Source organism: Antennarius striatus, chromosome 12 (genome assembly GCF_040054535.1).
Source record: "Antennarius striatus isolate MH-2024 chromosome 12, ASM4005453v1, whole genome shotgun sequence".
Classification (NCBI taxonomy): Eukaryota; Metazoa; Chordata; class Actinopteri; order Lophiiformes; family Antennariidae; genus Antennarius; species Antennarius striatus.
In genome coordinates, this window is record NC_090787.1 from 1746334 (window position 1) to 1766509 (window position 20176).

At 41.0% G+C, this 20176-nt stretch overlaps 4 protein-coding genes across 4 annotated transcripts; all 4 read right to left on the minus strand.

Moving 5' to 3' along the window:
• Positions 1 to 245: 245 nt before the first annotated feature.
• LOC137605471 (trace amine-associated receptor 13c-like) lies at positions 246 to 2148 on the minus strand. The gene is made up of 3 exons (XM_068330175.1): positions 2118 to 2148; positions 1246 to 1468; positions 246 to 1062 (listed from the first exon to the last, which is right to left on the minus strand). The coding sequence occupies exons 1-3, from the start codon at positions 2146 to 2148 to the stop codon at positions 246 to 248; spliced, it is 1071 nt and encodes a 356-aa protein (XP_068186276.1).
• A 3713-nt stretch (positions 2149 to 5861) lies between these two features.
• Positions 5862 to 7259, minus strand: LOC137605472 (trace amine-associated receptor 13c-like). Its single transcript, XM_068330176.1, has 2 exons — positions 7087 to 7259; positions 5862 to 6678 (listed from the first exon to the last, which is right to left on the minus strand). Exons 1-2 carry the CDS (start codon positions 7257 to 7259, stop codon positions 5862 to 5864), a joined length of 990 nt encoding a protein of 329 aa, XP_068186277.1.
• Positions 7260 to 10163: 2904 nt separating this feature from the next.
• Positions 10164 to 11607, minus strand: LOC137605474 (trace amine-associated receptor 13c-like). The gene is made up of 2 exons (XM_068330178.1): positions 11402 to 11607; positions 10164 to 10980 (listed from the first exon to the last, which is right to left on the minus strand). Exons 1-2 carry the CDS (start codon positions 11605 to 11607, stop codon positions 10164 to 10166), a joined length of 1023 nt encoding a protein of 340 aa, XP_068186279.1.
• Positions 11608 to 14418: 2811 nt separating this feature from the next.
• LOC137605290 (trace amine-associated receptor 13c-like) lies at positions 14419 to 15785 on the minus strand. Its single transcript, XM_068329847.1, has 2 exons — positions 15613 to 15785; positions 14419 to 15235 (listed from the first exon to the last, which is right to left on the minus strand). The coding sequence occupies exons 1-2, from the start codon at positions 15783 to 15785 to the stop codon at positions 14419 to 14421; spliced, it is 990 nt and encodes a 329-aa protein (XP_068185948.1).
• Positions 15786 to 20176: the final 4391 nt, after the last annotated feature.

Below are 20176 nucleotides of genomic sequence, written 5' to 3' on the forward strand. Positions count from 1 at the left end.
ATTCAAGGTCTTGATCATTTATTTTCTTTTTTCTTTCCAGCTAAAGGAAGAATGCTGAAAACAAACATACAGTATAAAAACTGTCTGTGAAAACATGATGGAATAAGTATACAATGAATGCTCCATATTGGCCTGATATAAGTTCTATTCTGAAACACAGTTCAATAAAAAACAGACTCGTTGCTCTTTTCATATTTTTTGTCTTTTGTTCCTGAATATCATTTTAGTCGACACTGCAAACATCTCTACAGAATGCAGATGTCACAGGAATTAGGCTGCAAGATTTGAAAAGAAACAATGAGTTTCATAGATCTCCTAAACCAGGGATAGAATAAAGCATAGACCACTGGATTGAAACAGGAGTTACAATAAAGTAACCAGAGAGCAAAGACTGAAAATTCATCACTGGATAAATTGTCTTCGCCCGTAAAAGATGGATAATAATTTGGACAGAAGCATATCAGAAATACAAGCACAACAATACCAAGAGTTCTGGCTGCTTTTCTCTCAGACTTCTTAGTGACACAAACTGAACTCCGTTTTGTAACAGAGGTAACATGAGACCTCATGGCTCGGGCCTGAGACACAGCCACCACAAAAACTCTCATGTACAAAACTATAATTACAGTAACGGGGCCGATAAAGGTCACCAGGATATCAACAGCTCCAGTTATAAAGTCAACTACAAAAATACACTCTCCATAACAGGAATTGTATTTATCTGGCTGTTTCAAAAAGTCCATCATTATCACACCACTATAGAACACAGAACAGGCCCAACACAGACCAACACAGAGTTGAACTCTTCTTACAGTGACTTTTCTGGAGTAACACAAAGGGTCACAAATGGCCACATAACGGTCAACTGATATGAGCACCATGTTTCCTACTGAAGCAGATGTAAGGATAAAAGCGAGATAATTATAGAGTGCACATAAGAAATTCCCCCCAAACCAGCAGCCCCCTGTCTGTAAAATCTGAATTGGCATCACAAAGAGTCCAACGAAGAAATCTGAGATTGCCAGCGAGAGAAGGAGGAAGTTGGTTGATGTGTGCAGCTGCCTAGAGAAACAGAATAATGTCATTATAGCACTGGTGAAAATCAGTTAATATATCGTCATTTGTAAGAGTATACTACCAATACTATACAAATATCTAATCCTGTTTTGTCTCAAGATTAAAATATACCATAAAACATTTCCTGCATTATTAGCTAGATGTTAAGTTTTTCTTATGAATTTATGCCTGAAATGGGAGATAGACATGATGACCAGCAGGTTGAGAATCACAGTCAGCACAGAGATACAAGAGAGCAGGATGTAATTGAAAATGGTCTCAGCACGATTCTGCAATGGTTTCCTACAGGAGGTGTTGGGCAGCATTGGAAAGCAAACCTGAACCTCTTCAATGATTGCCATGATCATAGAGAGGGAAGTAGATGAGTAGCTCAGGAGCTCTTGTTCTCTGACTGAAGCCGTCCTTCATAAGACTATATTATCTAGCTCCTCCTCTTTTCCTCCAACAATTTGTTTATGATGTGACACAAAGCCTCCCGGTGATGTAATCATGTTTCCTTTAGTTGAAACATGTAGACTCAACTCGTACAATTTCAGATCTATCAATAGAAGCTTGATGTTAAGTTTTTCTAATCGGTTTATGCCTGAAGGGGGAGATAGACATGATGACCATTCATTGCTTTTGAATTTTTCTCCAAGAAACAGGAAGCTGTTAAGATTTCACTTCTTGTGTTCCTGTCTTTACCAAACATCCCACAGTGGAGACATCCCCTAGATTAACATTCAGCTATAGCCTTAGGCTCAACGAATGGCATCAGGAAATGCCGATTTGTATTTTGATGCACATCTACTAAACCGGTGAATGAATTGTAGTTGTTTGCTGATTACAGCAAAAAGAAGTTGATGAGACTAGATTGAGAAACATCTATAGTGATGCAGGCCTTGTACCGGCTGTCGTGGTGAAGAGGGAGCTGACTCACAAGACAAAGCTCTTGATTCACTTGTCAGCCTTTATTCCTACCCTCTTCAATGGTCTTTCGCTTTGGGCTGATGGATTCAAGTAGCTGAAATAGACTTCTTCTGACATGTTTCTGGATTCACCCTTAGTGGTAAGGGTGAGGACCTCAGCCATTTAGGAGGCGGCCAGAATACAGTCATTGTTACTCCATATCAATCCTTAAAAATCGATTAAAAGCATTAATAAATACTTAAAATATTGAGAGGAATGAGCTGAGCCTATTTGAGCATTTTGGTTAGGATGCCACCCACACGTCTCCAAGGAAAAGAACTCCAGGTCTACGGCAAAACTCAGCATCCTTCTACCAATATATCCATGTCTACGTTAGGAATTTGTCCAGGTAAGGTTGCAGGATCTGAAATGTATCAATGAGTTTCATTGATATCTTTAACCAGTAATAATGTGAATCAATAAAAAACATTGGATTGAAACAGGAGACAAAAAAATTGGCCAGACAGCAAAAACGGAAAACTCTTAACTGGAGGAATTGCCTTGGCCTGCAAAAGATAGATTATTATAATGAAAGCACAACAATACCAAGAGTTCTGGCTGCTTTTCTCAGACACAAACTCTGTTGTGTAACACAGGTAACACGAGACCTCATGCCTCAGGCCTGAGACACAGCCACCATAAACACTCCATAGCGCAAATGATACCTATCTAGATGTTTCTGGAAGTCCATCAGTATCACACCATTATAGAACACAGAACAGGCCCAACACAGAGTTGAACTCTTCTTAAAGTGGCTTTTCTGGAGTAACACAAAGGGTCACAAATGGCCACATATCACTCAACTGATATGAGCACCATATTTCCTACTGAGGAAGATGTAAGGATAAAGGAGAGATAGGTATACATTGCACAGAACACACTCCCCCACCACCAGTAGCACTTTGTCAGAAAAATCTGAGTTGGCATTACCAGGAGTCGGCTGAGCCTATTGGAGCATTTTGGTTAGGATGTTCCCATCTCCAGGTGAAGGTTTTCCAGGCCTAAGGCAGAAGACATGCTGGAAGGATTACATCTCTCAACTAGCTTGGGAACACCTCCCGTATTTCTGGAAGAGCTGGAGGAGGTTGTAAGGAAAAGTAAGTTTCAGCTACTCTCTGGAGACTGCTGTGCTTCTGATAAGATCTGGGTAAACACGAAAAAATAAATGGCTGGACAGGGGGATTGTAGAAGCAAGGATTCACTTCCTGTCTTTTCACTCGGGGTAGTGGGTGTGGCATGTATGTGTGGGTGTGTTGGTGCAGGAGAGTGTCTAATTGGTTGCCTAATGAATATCATATGCACTTGCCTGTGTTTTGTTTTGTTTGGTACAGAGAGAGTGTCAGGTGGGGTGCTAATGTTTCTGTTGACTGCAGAAACACAAAGACTAAAGACGCAAATGAGTCCACAACTGCAGTAATGGTTCTATGTTTCATCCTTAGACTCAGCGTGTCAGACAGAGCCCTGCTCTGTCCTCTCTCTGACTAAATTTGGCTTTTGATAGTCACAAACAGGGATATTTCGGTCAGTCATTCGTCGTCTTGTCTGCTTCTTCCGCTTTTGCATTTCACAGGGGTCGCCAGAGGCGATGGGACATTCTGAGCGTATCGCCAGTGCAATGACAAGCAGTCACTTACGCATACAATTGCACCTACAGTGTACATGCAATTTGGAATGATCATTTCACCCAAGCTGCATGTTTTTGGAGGTTGGAGTAAATCGGAGAACCTGGACAGAACAAGACTCCAACCTGAAGTGAAAACCTGGTTTTCACACGTTTTCATGTTGTCACATGGCAACCCTGATGCACACACTTCCATCAAAACATTATGCAATCATTATGTAGGAAACATAAATTTTTATTACATCACATTACTAAAAGTGATGCAACTCAATGCATTAATGCATGTTTCAATATCTGCCCAAAATGGCTGCTATAAAATCACAAATGTTTATTGCTTGTCAATCCTTAAAAGTCTAAAACAATGTAGAATTATCATATAATGTTTATCATTTATCTGTTGCCATTTTTTAGCAGCGACTTCAGCGGCTGTATAAGTCATTGCTTCCCATGCATGATGATAAATTTGATAATTCTACATTCATTGCACAGTGTTGCATTATAACTTTATTGGTAGGCCTACATTTGAACATCTAATTTTCCCCCTGAACCTATAGAAAATGATCCTTTCATACCCAATTGTGATTCTTACATCTGTTATGTTAATCTGTAGAATGCTGAAAAAGTGACTTGGGACAGTTACACAAATTTTTTGGTCATTCCCTCCATATCAACCTTTGAAATGTGTAAGTGACATTACAGAAACATGAATTAACAAAAATTGTGATGTTGCTGTCTTTCTACAATTCTCCGTTGAAGATATATCAGAAACAACCTTCCGTTTAAATGCCAGACAGGAGTTACATAATGCATACAACATAATAAAGAGGACATTCTTTTGTACCTGGACATCATTTTATCACAGTCATACCACATACATGCCTGCTGATATTTCTACAATATGCTTGTATAACAAGAGTCAGCAGGAACTTAAGTGCAACATCTTCTTCTTTTCCTTTCGGCTTTTCCCTTCAGGGGTCGCCACAGCGAATCAATTTCCTCCATCTAGCCCTGTCCTTTGAATCCTCTTCTCTCACACCAACTACCTTCATGTCTTCCCTCATTACATCCATAAACCTCCTCTTTGGTCTTCCTCTAGGCCTCCTGCCTGGCAGTTCAAAACTCAGCATCCTTCTACCAATATATTCACTATCTCTCCTCTGGACATGTCCAAACCATCTCAGTCTGGCCTCTCTGACTTTATCTCCAGAACCTCTAACATGTGCTGTCCCTCTGATGTACTCATTCCTGATCCTATCCATCCTGGTCACTCCCAGAGAGAACCTCAGCATCTTAAGTGCAACAATGACTTTTATTGATCTCCTAAACCAGTGATAGAAAAAAGCATAAACCACTGGATTTAAACAAGAGTTACATAAAGTGGCAAGAAAAAAACAAAACAAACACTGAAAAGTCAGCACTAGATGAATTGTCTTGGCCCGCAAAAGATGGACAATAATACAGACAAAAACATATCAGAAATACAAGCACAACAATACCAAGAGTTCTGGCTGCTTTTCTCTCAGACTTCTTAGTGACACAAACTGAACGCTGTGACTTTGAGTGACTTTGCTGGAGTAAAACAAAGGGTCACAAAAAGCCGCATATTGGTCAACTGATATGAGCATTATGTTTCCTACTTAGGCTGATGTAAGAATTGAAACAATGAATCCACATAACAGATTTCCTAAAAACCAGCAGCCCTCTGTGTGAAGTCTCTTATATTAGTATGTCCAAAAAAGTAAATAAATAAATATTTTTAAAAAAAGCATCTTTAACTGTTTAGGAGCAGTGCGTCTAAGTTTGGTTTTATAAAATGACTATGAAACTACCTTCAGATCACAAACGTAACAGTGTGCCTGTATTCTAAATTGAAATCTTTACACTTTAACTTTATACGTTGCAGCCTACTTCGTTCCTTCTAAAACCGCCTGCCTAAATGGAACAGTTCTTCCTGGTCCATAAAATATAAAAGTTAGCAGAACAATCGGTTACCTTCAATTGAAGCACAGCCAGAACCACTTGCAACTCCTCAAGGTAGACAAATTATAGATTTTTTGGCTGAATAGCTTTATTTATTTATCATCCATCATAAATCAGCCATTTATCATCTTCCTACTGTGCATAGCTGCAATAGAGCAAGAAAAGATAAATATTCTTTTTTTTCAATGAACATCAGTTTATCACAGTCATACTAGATACATGTCTACAGACATCTCTACAATATGTTGACATTGCAAGAGTTAGGTTTCACGATCTGAAGTGTAACAATGAGTTTCATAGATCTCCTAAACCAGGGATAGAATAAAGCATAGACCACTGGATTTAAACAGGAGTTACAAAAAAGTAACCAGAGAGCAAAGACTGAAAACTCTAAACTGGCTGAATTGTCTTCGCCAGCAAAAGATGGATAATAATATGGACAAAAACACATCAGAAATACAAGCACAACAATACCAAGAGTTCTGGCTGCTTTTCTCTCAGACTTCTTAGTGACACAAACTGAACTCCGTTTTGTAACAGAGGTAACATGAGACCTCATGGCTCGGGCCTGAGACACAGCCACCACAAAAACTCTCATATACAAAACTATAATTACAGTAACGGGGCCAACAAAGGTCACCAGGATATCAACAGCTCCCTTTATGGAGGTAATCAAAACTACACAGTCCCCATAACAGGAATTATATCTGTCTGGATTTTTCATGAAGTCCATCAGTATCACACCATTATAGAACACAGAACAGGCCCAACACAGACCAACACAGAGTTGAACTCTTTGTGAAGTGACTTTTCTGGAGTAACACAAAGGGTCACAAATGGCCACATATCGGTCAACTGATATTAGCACCATGTTTCCTACTGAGGCAGATGTAAGGAAAAAAGAACTATAGCCATACAGTCCACATAGCATGTTCCCTGAAAACCAGCAGCTCCTTCTGTGGAAGATTTGAATAGGCATCACCAGGATTCCAACAAGGAAATCTGAGACAGCCAGGGAGAGGAGGAGGAGGTTGGTTGGTGTGTGGAGCTGCCTGGAGAAAAAGGATATGATCATCATAGCGGAAGTGGAAATCACCGAATATATTCTCATTTAAAGCAGTACGATCCAGAATGTAAAGCTACAAAAAGGCACAGAATCAAAAAAGCAAGTCTGTATTCATCAGAGGATTTGAGACAATGAAACCTGGACTTCAACATTCATGTATCTACATTCACAGACTTATGATTAGTAGTAGATTAACTGAGAATTGGGAAAGCTAGCAGTTCTTAGAAAATATATTACACAGTTTGCAGTTAATTTGTACTGTTCAAAAAGCTTCTTTTTTTTTTTTTTTTAAATCCGTCAATTAAAAAATATCCATATCGTCCAAAAATCTTTCCTGCAAAATGAGGAACTGTAAGTAAAGTGCAAGAAAAAGTATTGTTCTGATGAGTTATACTTGAAGTGGGAGATAGAAATGATGACCAGCAGGTTGAGAATCACAGTCAGCACAGAGATACAAGACAGCAGGACGTGAAGAAAAATATCTTTAGCAAGATTCTGCATTGGCTTTCTACAGGAGATGTTGAGCAGTTGGGGAAAGCAGAGTTCAAATTCTTTAACGACTACCATCATCAGAGAGAGGAAATGAGATGAGAAGCTCTGAGGCTTCTGCCTGTCATAAAGCTCAACTATCTACCTTTTCCTCTCCTCCCAAAACATCTGCGTCATGTGATTCAATGTACCTGCCTCCTAATGATGATGTAATCGGGGTGGTTCTAGGGACAGCCCATTGGAGGGGGGCTCAACCCCATGATGGAGATCAAGCGTTTGTGCAGAATTTGTTTGTTGTGCCGAATGTGCAAGGAAGGCTCAAAATTTGCAAGGAAGAGAATTGTGCCAACAACATACTGGCATGTTGTAATGGGAATTTCACCTGTGTGGATTTGAAGAGAATAGAGAGGCCTGTTCTCAGGCAACTCTGCTCAGTTAAGTTGTTTTGGTCCATTCCAGTCTGCAAAGTTGCCTGATAAGGATGTTTTTCTCAGGGAATGTGAATGCCTCCTACACTGCCTTCCCAGGTGTAGCGAGGGCTTCCCCACCCTGCCTGAGAAACCCCGTCTTTCTCAGACAGTGTGGTGCATTGTTTATTCAGACATATAAAAGTAGAGGGTTTCCGGCGCCATGTTGGAGTCAGCTGCGGGTTGCGTACGAACGCCCAGCACAGTTGAGCACTGACTGAGCACATTTGGAATGCTTCAGCTCAACCAAAGAATTTGTGGGTACTGTCCCATGCTCAGTGGAGGGAATGAACGACAATTTTGTTCTAGCATCATAGGGGGTCCTGGGACTCAAAGTACTTTACTATGCTCTGTGGGGACTTAAACTACGAACTAACTTCAGTGGTTCTTTGTGGAGGATGTAGCTGCCAGTTTATTCTAGCATCATAGTTGTATATTATCTACTGTTTGCTGCTCATTATTTGTTGTTTGTTTGCTCTATGCTCTGCGGGAAATAAACCATTCATTTATTATGGCATCATAGCAGTTTTCTGTCTTATTTATTGTGTGAGTTTTTCTGTGTACCTACCTCTGGCGGACCTGCAAAATTTTTCACAAAACACATGTAAAAAATTAGTTATTTTACTATTTCATCACACTCATCATTTGTGTAGCACTGGAATTGTAAGAGAAAGCTAGTGCAAATTAGAATTAAACAGATGAGATGAGATGGGAGAGATAATGTTAATATTATTGTCAATGGGGTGGATGCTGTTGATGTAGACAGCAGGTAACTTTGTCAATGCAAGCCTCTTCCCAACACGATATCTTCATCATGTGATCCAATGAACCTGCCTACTGACGATGATCTCATCATGGGCAGTTCTAGAGTCAGACCACTGGGCTCAACCAGGTCTCAAGACAGGGATAAACTTAGACTAAGGTTAAGACAGGACTTGGCATGATGATGTTCATGTTTCCGTTTTCAGTTTTTAAACAAGTAGTAAATTGTTCATTCTCAGTGTGCCTCAACACACGTGAGTCATGTCATATCCCAGGTCCAACTGAGAAGGTGACCCACAATCAAGATGCTCTTCTTGCTCCATGCCAAGATTGAAGTAGATTAGATAAACGTTAATGTTTCTCACAACAGGTGAATCACAACCAGACGGGCGGATGGAAAAATGGACAGACAGACATTGATACCATCCATCCATCCATCCATCCATCCATCCATCCATCCATCCATCCATCCATCCATCCATCCATCCTTCCATCCATTCATCCATCTTCAACCACATTTCTCCAGGCTGACTTTTTCCTGACTGACAAAACTTTGGTCTTAATCGGGCCGATGGAATCCATAACAGCCAAAACGCATTGAACTGAAAGCATGTACAAGGTCATCAGGAGAAGCTCCTCCCCACTGCTGGTCAGTAAACTCCAGCAGTGGGGAGGAGGGGGACAGGATAGATGGTGAACTGGGTGGGGTTGGATGGAGTGAATCCTCATTGGCAGTGTCAGATGGTGGGAGTGGTTTCTCCTCATGTTTGCTCTGATGTCTTTCGGAGTTAGATGTGTCAGGCGGACGGAGTGTTATCGCCTTTGCATGTTGTGGTATCTCATCCTTCTGATTGGGTTTCCCTGGTAACATGGCCATGGCAGCGGGATCAGTGTTGGCACAGGAACGAAAGAAGGTTTGGAGGTGAAAAGCTTCACTCCTGACTTGTTTAGGGAAAATCCATCTCCCTTGAAAAGACGTCTGCGGTCCCAGAAAAAGTTAAAATTGTCAATGAAATGTACTGAATGAAAAGCACATGCAGTTGAAAGCCATGGTTTCAGTGCGATCAACCGGCTGAATCTTTCAACTACTCTTCTGACCGATGGTAGCGGCCCACTGATAAAAACTTCAGCATTCAGTGAGCTAACTGTATAGCAGATTGCTAAAGTCCTGTTTGAGTAATTCAGACTGTCGCTTCATGATATCACTTGCCCCTGTGTGCAGGTTGACATTTTCCACAGTTGGATTTGCTGCAATGATACTCAGGATCCTGTCATCCATTCAGAGACCATATCGTTGGAAAAACACAGCACTTTGGTGTTTTTGCTGTAAATGCTTCTCACATCTTTTATGGCAGAGTCACCCACAATCAGAGTTTGAGGTCCAGTCGTTAGCTGTCTCTGTAGCCTCTGATCTCCTGATTTACTTTAAGACCTAACCCTTCTCTGCGAATGTGAGTAATTGTCCAGGTCGTCAATGTCTGTGACGAGACTTTCACTCAAATTATTAGGACATTTCCATGTGTCCAAACATTTTGAAATGTGTAACTGACATTACAGACACAAGAATTAACTAGAAATCATGAAGCTGCTGTTGATTGTCTTTCTGCCATTATAATTTAAAGATACATCAAGAACTGCTGTTTTTATGCTTGACAGAAGTTACATAATATATACAACTTAATGAAGAGCACATTATTTTGTATCTGGACATCAGTTTATAACAGTCATACTAGATACACGTCTATGGGCATCTCTACAATATGTTGGCATTGCAAGAGTCAGGTTGCACGATCTGAAGCGTAGCAATGAGTTTCATAGATCTCCTAAACCAGGGATAGAATAAAGCATAGACCACTGGATTTAAACAGGAGTTACAATAAAGTAGCCAGACAGCAAAAATTGAGAAATCCAAACTAGTTGACATGTCTTGGCCTGCAAAAGATGGATAGAAGTATGGACAAAAACATATCAGAAATACAAACACAACAATACCAAGAGTTCTGGCAGCTTTTCTCTCAGACTTCTTAGTGACACAAACTGAACGCTGTTGTGTAACAGAGGTAACATGAGACCTCATGGCTCGGGCCTGAGACACAGCCACCACAAAAACTCTCATGTACAAAACTATGATTACAGTAACGGGGCCAACAAAGGTCACCAGGACATCGACAGCTCCAGTTATGAAGGAAATTATAACAACACACTCTCCATAACAGGAATTATATTTATCTGGATGTTTCAGGAAGTCAATCAGTATCACACCATTATAGAACACAGAACAGGCCCAACACAGACCAACACAGAGTTGAACTCTTCTGACAGTGACTTTGCTGCAGTAACACAAAGGGTCACAAATAGCCACATATCGGTCAACTGATATGAGCACCATGTTTCCTACTGAGGCAGATGTAAGGATGAAAGAAGAATAATAAAACATTCCACATATCACAGTCCCCAAAAACCAGCAGCCCCCTGTCTGGAGAATTTGTATCGGCATCAACACGAGCCCGACAAAGAAATCTGAGACAGCCAGCGAGAGGAGGAGGAGGTTGGTTGGTGTGTGGAGCTGCCTGGAGACAAAGGATATTAGATTCATAAGTTATATTCTCACACCGAGTAACAATGTGGTTCAATATGTGTGGTTATGAAATTGCATAGAAAAGACATTTTTCTTCACATTATTGTATAATATTATGGATATAATATTCTTAGCAGAAAGTGCTCATAAAAGTTTAAGACAATATATAATCATATTCGATTCCAACAGTCTTATCAATACATTGACAGACAAAGCTATTAGTAGCATATGAACAGGAATAATTAAAAGTGCTATGCCAGTAGATTAAATGTTATGCACTGAATGTGAGCAGATCACTAAAAAAATATTTTTATATAGCACCTGAAGATAGCAGTCTAAAAATCTTTCACATATGTTTGGAAGCTTGATATTAATTACATAAATGCTCAATAGTTAGTATTATGAGTTTATGCCTGAAGTGGGAGATCGAGATGATGACCAGCAAGTTGAGAATCACAGTCAGCACAGAGATACACGACAGCAGGACGTGAAGAAAAATGGTCTCAGCACGATTCTGCACTGGCTTCCTACAGGAGGCGTTGAGCAGTTGTGGAAAACATATTTCAACTTCTTCAATAACTGCCATGATCAGAGAGAGGAAAGCAGATGAGAAGCTCATGAGTTCTCCGTTCCCTGACTGAAGTCATATATAATGAAGCTGAAATACCTAGCTCCCCCTCTTTTCACTAATCATGTGGTGCAATGAACCTGCCTTCTGATGATGATGTTGATGATGTAATTACAATTACCTTTTGACTGAATTTATAGACTCCCCAATTGACGTAGGAAAACAGAAACTTGATGATACAAGTTTTACCAAAGACATTATTTTGTGTTATCAGCTAGAGTGGAGTTGTAGCACTACAGTCTCCTTAATGCCATTCTGATTGGATCTCTCAGTGACCATGGCAGCTTTCCAAAAAGACTTGCATCAGTTGCTTGGGAACCAAGGGGCCCAAATGGAACACAACGTACAGTACATGAACAAGGGCAGAAAACATGGAACTGCTGGAATGCTAATAGAGGTAGTACTCAACTTCCAATTATTCGACTGATGAACAATCGGAGATACAAACACACGTGCGCCGCCATATCTGACTTTCGCCCTGCAGTTCCATTTTCTGCCACAACCTCTAGTGAGCAGCACCACTGCATTTGTGCATCTCAAACACTTGTCTCCCCCTCATGGTCTTGTTTGTTGTTGAGTAGTGGTTTTGATTTTGAAAAAAGAAAAAAGAAAAAAGTTTTTTTTTGTTTTTTTTTTAGAAATCAGGACACCTTCTGGCTTCAGCAGGGAGACTTTAATTTATCCTGTATGTATCTTCTCTAGGTTTACTCCCAGGGCAGCTTCTTCTTCATCACTCACAGCGGAAGTGCAGATTTTTTTCTCTCCAAAATAAAAGCATATGCTTCCTTTACCCAAAAATTTAATACAGTACACAATGTCCCATTCTACGGTGTAGATACCACTGCCACAGTTGTCTCTGAACATCTCAGAACATCAGGCTTTGTGTCTTGGATAGTCCGACAGAGCAGTGGCGTTTCGTTTTTTAAGTGAAGTTCTGTGCATCTTCCCCAGACCATCACTCACCTCATGTTACTTACCCATACTACCCATGTCACCTAGGCCAAAGATTAACTATGCTTCTATTACTGCAATAAAACTTCTCTTACTCATTAGCCAAAATACAGCCATATCAAGATGACCATCCTACCCATCGTCAACTTTAGTAATATCATCAACAGAATGACATCTCAGGGCTCCCTCAGGAAGCCAGATCCAATCAACATCACATCAAAACTTTTTGTATTTCTCTAGAAATGATGCACTTGTTTATATTCTCAGGGCAGCATATAAAGTCGGTGGCGCTGTTGCCTCACATCAAGGAGATTCTGGGTTTTATTCCACCTGGAAGAGTTTGCTTGTTATCCCTGTGTCAGCCTGGGTTCTTTCAGCTTTTCCTGCTTCCCCCCCCACGTCCAAAAACAGGCACAAACTGGACTTGGGTTAAGACCAGTTTGTGCCTGTTTCCATGGTTTCAACCATATTTATTGTCAATTTTCAATGCAGGATATGTTTAACTGAGTGCACAGCTAGCTCTTTTACCATAAATAAAAGTAGACCCAGGCAAATAAATCTAAAGCCTCTATATGAGATTGAATAACACACAAAACTCAGAATTAAAAAAAATAAAAAATTACAAAACGTAAGCAGAGTCGATTAACCCTTTTTTCTCAGAACTGAAAGCCTACACTTCATGTAAAACAACATTAACATATTCAGAAAGATGATGCACATTCTATTGGCTGACAGCATCTGGATGTGCGCTGAGTTCTGAGACTCACAGAACATAGCACACTTCTGTGTATTAAATGCTTAAAAGCACTTTAAACAGTGTATAAGAGTGTGGGAAAAGGTAGTGCAGATAGAAGGTGGTTTAATATCAGTATAGGAGGGTTCATAAACGTTTCAATTACCTTAAATAATGAAATAAATCGTTTGTCACAATAGAAGAAAAGAATTTTGTTATTTGCGGGTGGTTCCTGGAACGCATTAATCGCGAGTAACGAGAGATCGCTGTACTTGTTTTTGATAATGTTCCTGGTTGACACAAATTGTTGTCAGGGTGTGCAGTGCTACTTTAGTTAGACCAGGAGACACACTCTCAGACACAGTCTGTAGCCAGGAGGTCACAGGGTCAGTTGTCGAAAAGTGCTCTCTTAATACAGCATTTCCTTACAGATCAATGAGCTCGCATGCATGTGCCCACTTGAATGTCTGTGTCAACTCCTAACCTGACATACACCAAAAGCTGGGCATTACCAGTATCATCTATATATATATATATATATATATATATATATATATATATATATATATATATATATATATATATATATATATATATATATATATATATATATATACTGTGTATATATACTGTGTGTCTGTGTGTATATATATATATATATATATATATATATATATATATATATATATATATATATATATATATATATAATGTGCTAAAAGAACATTTCATCAACTAAAACAGACTACTAGTGATTCATTTGGTCGACCAATATTTATCAATATTTATCACACTTTTTTAAACATAAACTGGTAATTTTATTTACCTAACAATATTTGACATTTTCAAAACAGGAATAAACTACTTGAAAACACACATAAACTTTGGTGCATTTATATATATTTAAATTATTATTTTTCCATTTTTATCCAGCACATGTAAGATAAATAAAATCTAAATCTAATTAACACACTTTAAAAACACACACATAAAAAACAAAACAAAACACAGGCTTACTAAAGAAAACAGTCTTTGCTTTTTGTTTTTATTTTACATTTAATCCTTGGTTGTTGACAATGATTTTAGTTCAGGCAGTACAGACATGTCAAGTGATATTTCTACAGTACATTAGCATAACAGGATTTAGGCTGAAGGATCTTAAGTGTAACAATGAGTTTCATACATGTTCTGAACCAGGGATAGAAAAAAGCATAAACCAATGGATTGAAACATGAGTTACAATAAAGTAGCCACAGAGCAAAAACTGAATAATCTGCGCTGAATGAATTGTCTTCACCAGCAAAAGATGGAAAATAATATGGACAATAGCATATCAGAAATACAAGAACAACAATACCAAGAGTTCTGGCTGCTTTTCTCTCAGACTTCTTAGTGACACAAACTGAACGTTGTTGTGTAACAGAGGTAACATGAGACCTCATGGCTCGGGCCTGAGACACAGCCACCACAAAAACTCTCATGTACAAAATTATGATTACAGCAATGGGGCCAACAAAGGTCACCAGGATATCAACAGCTCCAGTTATTACAGAAATTACAACAACACACTGTCCATAGCAGGAATTATGTCCATCTGTTTGTTTCAGGAAGTCAATCAGTATCACACCATTATAGAAAACAGAAAAGGCCCAACACAGACCAACACAGAGTTGAACTCGTTTTACAGTGACTTTGCTGGAGTAACACAAAGGGTCACAAATGGCCACATATCGGTCAACTGATATGAGCACCATGTTTCCTACTGAGGAAGATGTAAGGATAAAAGAACAGTAGCGAAACACACGACATATCACGGATCCCAATAACCAGCAGCCCCCTGTCTGGAGGATTTTAATGGGCATGAACAGGAGTCCAACAAAGAAATCTGAGACAGCCAGTGAGAGGAGAAGGAGGTTGGTTGGTGTGTGGAGCTGCCTGGAGAAAAAGGATATGATCATAATAGCACATTTTGATATCACATAATATATTTTCAGATGCACTAATGTGTTCTGTTATAATACAGTAGGAAATTAAATTCTGCATATACATAAACACAACTCTGTGTCTGTCATAGAAGGGAAGGGTAGAAATAAAGTCTAACATTCATACCAATACACTGACTGAAGACAGTAATGATTAGAGGTCATAAAGGATGCAGGTAATACAAGGCATTAGATGAAAACTTATTTAAAAAATATTTTCATAATATGCCCCAAAGTAATCATATAATTCTTGGATGAAAGCAATTCTTGTATAATTACCAGCCTGAAATAAATAAAATAAGGACTGATAGTTATTCTTATGAGTTATACTTGAAGTGGGAGATAGAGATGATGACCAGAAGGTTGAGAGCCACGGTCAGCACAGAGATACAAGACAGCACGATGTGAAATAAAATCTTCTCGGTATGATTCTGCACTGGCTTTCTGCAGGAGGTGTTGAGCAGCTGTGGAAAGCAGAGTTCAGATTCTTCAATGACTGTCATGATCAGAGACGAAACAGGATGAGAGGCTCATGAGCTCTCAACTTTCTGTCTCACGCCATCCTTCATAAGAAGTCATTATCGAGCTCCTCCTCTTTTCAACCAACATGTTTTTCATGGTTTGATACAATGAACCTGTCCCTGATGATGATGATGATGATGATGATGATGATGATGATGATGATGATGATGATGATGATGATGATGATGACAATGATGATTAAGCAATTAAAGTTTTTGGAATGAACATGTAGACTCCTCAATTCTTATCATTGTAAATTCAAGGAAAGGATAAGATTAATGAAATGTGGATTTGTAGACTGTTATCAGCTAGAATGGAACTGCAGCATTAACAGCAATGCCATCAAATAGGAGTCATTTAATTTTACAATAACACAATTCCGAACTTTCCAAATAACTCGGTAGACTTAAAATGACCTACCAATGTTGATACGGACGTAATTAAAAATAGTTTATATTTGCTAATGATGTTGACAGAGGAAAGTCTGACAAATAATGGCCAGCCCATCAAACAAGCAAAAGTATGTTTGAACTATGTTCAGTCAAAGATACTCAGGACCACAGATCAGTCTGGGGCAACACATTTCAAATACACTATACCACGCAGCTGAATCATATTAATTGAAACAAGTACAATATGGGACCATTAAGAAATGCTCATCACCTGCTTTGTGTAATAGAAAATTGAATGAAAAACTGCTTTAGACATACATCTAGGACATCTGGATTGACCACTGCTCCAGCCATTTTCCAAGTAATAGAAAACAACGGACTAAGAGACTTGTTGAACGATTGGTTAGTGTAAATCTGGATGATATTTTGATTTTCTCGTTAATCAGAGGAACATGGAAACCATATTCGAGAAGTCTTAAAACAGTTACTGGAAAACATGTTGTTTGTGAAAGCTCCTTGGTGAGTTTTCTGGGCTATGTGGTGGAAAAGGGAGACCTTCGGGCCAATCACTCCAAAGTGGATGTGCTCAGTGACTGAACCGCTCCTTCCTCTTGAAAGCAGCTAGAAAAGTTTTTGGTATGTATAAATTTTTGAGGAGGTTTATCATAGCATAGCAGCTACATAGCAGCCCTTCTCGTACAGCTCACTTCTCCCAAAGTCAGCGAACTCCACTTTTGAAAAAAACTTAAGAACATACTTGCAAACTCACCTGTCCTTTTAAATCCAGATCCAAATGAGCAGTTTCTGGTCGAGGGTGACACTGGGACTCGGACAGTCTCCTCTCAGTGCCTGCCTTTGGACAACAAACTTCACCCCTTGCACTTTCTTCCTTCAAATTTTCTTAGCAGAGTGAAATTACAATGTGGGCAACCAGGAATTAGCAGTGGTTGTAGCCCTGCAGAAATGGCCACATAATAATCTTTAGTATCTCAGCCTTGCCAAAGGCCAGAACTCCAGCCAGGCCTGCACTGTTTCAAGGAAGACTTACTTTTACACTAATGTCTTGCCCGGAGCCTCAAGCCTGATGTCCCCTCCCATCAATTTGCCTCAGAGTAGGAGTGCCTTCTTCTAAGACCAGTCTCTGTCCAGACAGATGGTAGATATGGTTCGTTGGGAGGTGAAGCGAGAGTTTGAGGACACTCTTCAGGATCAAACAGTGCCTGAGAAATGCCCACTGAATTTGTTGTTTGTTCCTCTGGGAGCGACGCCATCAGTTCTGACATGGGTGCATACTACCACCCGTGAGTCCATTGCATGCTGACCTTGCTACAACAGTGATTAGAGTCTCCTCACATGGCTGCGGATGTTCAAGCTTTCATTGCCGCTTGCAATGTTTGTATGCATAATAAGCCCTTATACCTATCCATAATGGGACTCCTCCAACCACTGCCCATTCCCTCACGTCCCTGGTCCCGTATAGTAGTTGATCATGCTACAGGACTTCTCCCGTTGGAAAAGAACAACTTCATACTAACCATAGTTGATTGGTTCTGTAAGTTGGTTCATTTAATCTCTCTGCCAAAACTTTCCACTGCCTTGGAGACTGGTAACTTGTTAATCAGTTCTTTGATGTAGTGTCCTTAAAAAAAGTCCAAATGAAGCTCGTTAGTGTGTGTGGCCTCAATGTGTCTGTATGACCTCCCTACAAAGCCTGGGCATGCTCCTGATGAAGTGATGGATGGCCCCCTGAGAAATTTCCTTCTTTTCCTGATGCTGCCACCCCAACACACAATGGCGTATGACAGCACACTGGAAACAACAGACTGATAGAACATGAAAAGGGGCTCAGGACAGATGTTGAAGCAGGTCAGCCTTCTCAGGAAGTACATCCTGCTCTGCCCCTACTTGTACACACAGTTCGAGTTGAGTGACCAGTCCAGTCTGCTGTCTAGCTGCAGTCCCAGGTACTTATAGTTGCCTACCACTTCCACCTCACTGCCCGTGATGATCACTGGCAGTGGAGAAGGGGGTGCCCGCCAGAAATCCAGCACCATCTCCTTTATCTTGGAGACGTTGAGCTGGAGCTGGTTCTGTTGGCACCACTCCATGAAGTCAGCCACCAATGCCCTGTACCCCCCCCCCCCTCACCCCAGGATACATGCCACAATCGCAGTGTCATCGGAGTACTTCTGTATGTGGCATGTATCAGAGTTGTGCTTGAAGTCCGATGTGTAGAGGGTGAAGAGAAGGAGGGAGAGCATTGTCCCCTGTGGCGCCCCCGTGCTACTGGTCACCATAGAAGACAACCACTCCCCCATACGGACGTACTGGGGTCTGTCTGTTAGGTAGTCCGTAATCCAGCTCACGAGGTAGGGGTCCACAGCCATGGAGGTCAGTTTATCCTGCAGGAGCCGGGGCTGGATGGTGTTGAAGGTGCTCGAAAAGTCAAAGGAGAGCACCCTGACAGCACAGCCCCCGACATCCAGGTAAGAGAGCCCACGATGGAGGAGGTACAAGACATCATTGTCCACCCCAACCTGGGCCTGATAAGGCTGGATAAGGTTAATCGCACCCTGCACCTGTGGACGCATGAACTCCAAGACCAGTCGCTCTAGGGTCTTCATTACATGGGAGGTAAGAGCGACCGGTAAGTAGTTGTTGAGCTCAGTAGGGCGTCTTTTCTTGGGTACAGGGACGATGCAGGAGGTCTTCCACAGTGACGGGACCAACCCCAACCACAGACTGAGGTTGAACAATCGCTGCAGGGGGTCCCCTAGTTCCAAACGACAGGCTCAGAAGAGTCTTGGGGAAACCTGATCAAGTCCAGCCGCCTTACAGGGACGGAGCCTCCGCAGCGTTGTCGTCACCAGGTCTGCAGTGATGACGGTCTCGGTTGTGGTGGGAGCGGGAGGTCATGGCGAGGTTGGAAGTCCAGTGGTTGAGGTTGGGCCGTTGAGTTTCGCAGCTCTTGGAGTGGGCTCGGTGGCAGTGGCAGGAGCGGAAGGAGAGGAAGCACAGGAGGAGGGAGCATCAGTGGAGCAGTCTGCAGGGCCGGGAGACACCTGGGATGAGGAGTCGGGAGTGGTGGGGGAGATGAACCGATTGAAAATGCTGTTTAGTCCATTTGTTCGTTCACTATTCCCCTCCACAGTGCTGCGCCCTTTCCCGTGTCCAGTGATGGTTCTCATCCCATTCCAGACCTCCCGCACCTGACCTGCCTCCTCAATGTCATACCCATGTGAGGCCACAATAACATCCAAGTCAGTGGTCTGGTAGGTAGGTAGGTAGGTAGGTAGGTAGGTAGGTAGGTAGGTAGGTAGGTAGGTAGGTAGGTAGGTTGGTTGGTTGGTTGGTTGGTTGGTTGGTTGGTTGGTTGGTTGGTTGGTTGGTTGGTTGGTTGATTGATTGATTGATTGATTCCCGGAGGAAATTGTACATATCCACTGCTCAGGCATTACATCACGAATAAATACTGGATAAACAGCAGGATATATACTAAACTATAACTAAAATATAGATAGTATAAAATTAAAATATCAACAGTATAAAATGAAATTCAAATATAAACAGTATAAAATTAAAATATAACCAGTATAACCAGTATAGCAGTCCCTCAGCGTCTCCTCTGCTTTCGGGGACCACCTCCTGACCTGCTGTGTTGTTGTTGGCAGCCGTTTCACCAGCGGGATGTAGTTGGGCTGTAGGTACACTAGGTTATGGTCCGATTTACCTAGTGGGGGGAGAGGGGTGGCAGTCTATGCCTCCTTAGCATTTGTGTAAAACAGATCGATGGTTCTGTTATTCCGTGTGGGACAGTCTACACATTCGGCAATCACAATATCTTCGTCGGAGCTTGGTGGGGATAAGGTTGCATGTTACTGGGTCTCCTTTGACCCTCATAGACATCAACTCCAACCTGGAGTACACTAGCCTAGTGCTGTCCATTGTGTGTAGAAGGGATGAGATATCAGATGAGCTGG

Coding starts and splice junctions, on each gene's coding strand:
- LOC137605471 (XM_068330175.1), bottom strand. CDS start 2,148: ATGGCTGAGGTCCTCACCCTTACCACTAAGG. Junction 1,469..2,117: donor CCTCACCCTTACCACTAAGG/GTGAATCCAGAA, acceptor GGACGGCTTCAG/TCAGAGAACAAGAGCTCCTG. Junction 1,063..1,245: donor ATGTCTATCTCCCATTTCAG/GCATAAATTCAT, acceptor CTGTTTCTCTAG/GCAGCTGCACACATCAACCA.
- LOC137605472 (XM_068330176.1), bottom strand. CDS start 7,259: ATGGTAGTCGTTAAAGAATTTGAACTCTGCTTTCCCCAACTGCTCAAC. Junction 6,679..7,086: donor ATTTCTATCTCCCACTTCAA/GTATAACTCATC, acceptor CTTTTTCTCCAG/GCAGCTCCACACACCAACCA.
- LOC137605290 (XM_068329847.1), bottom strand. CDS start 15,785: ATGACAGTCATTGAAGAATCTGAACTCTGCTTTCCACAGCTGCTCAAC. Junction 15,236..15,612: donor ATCTCTATCTCCCACTTCAA/GTATAACTCATA, acceptor CTTTTTCTCCAG/GCAGCTCCACACACCAACCA.
- LOC137605474 (XM_068330178.1), bottom strand. CDS start 11,607: ATGAGCTTCTCATCTGCTTTCCTCTCTCTGATCATGGCAGTTATTGAA. Junction 10,981..11,401: donor ATCTCGATCTCCCACTTCAG/GCATAAACTCAT, acceptor CTTTGTCTCCAG/GCAGCTCCACACACCAACCA.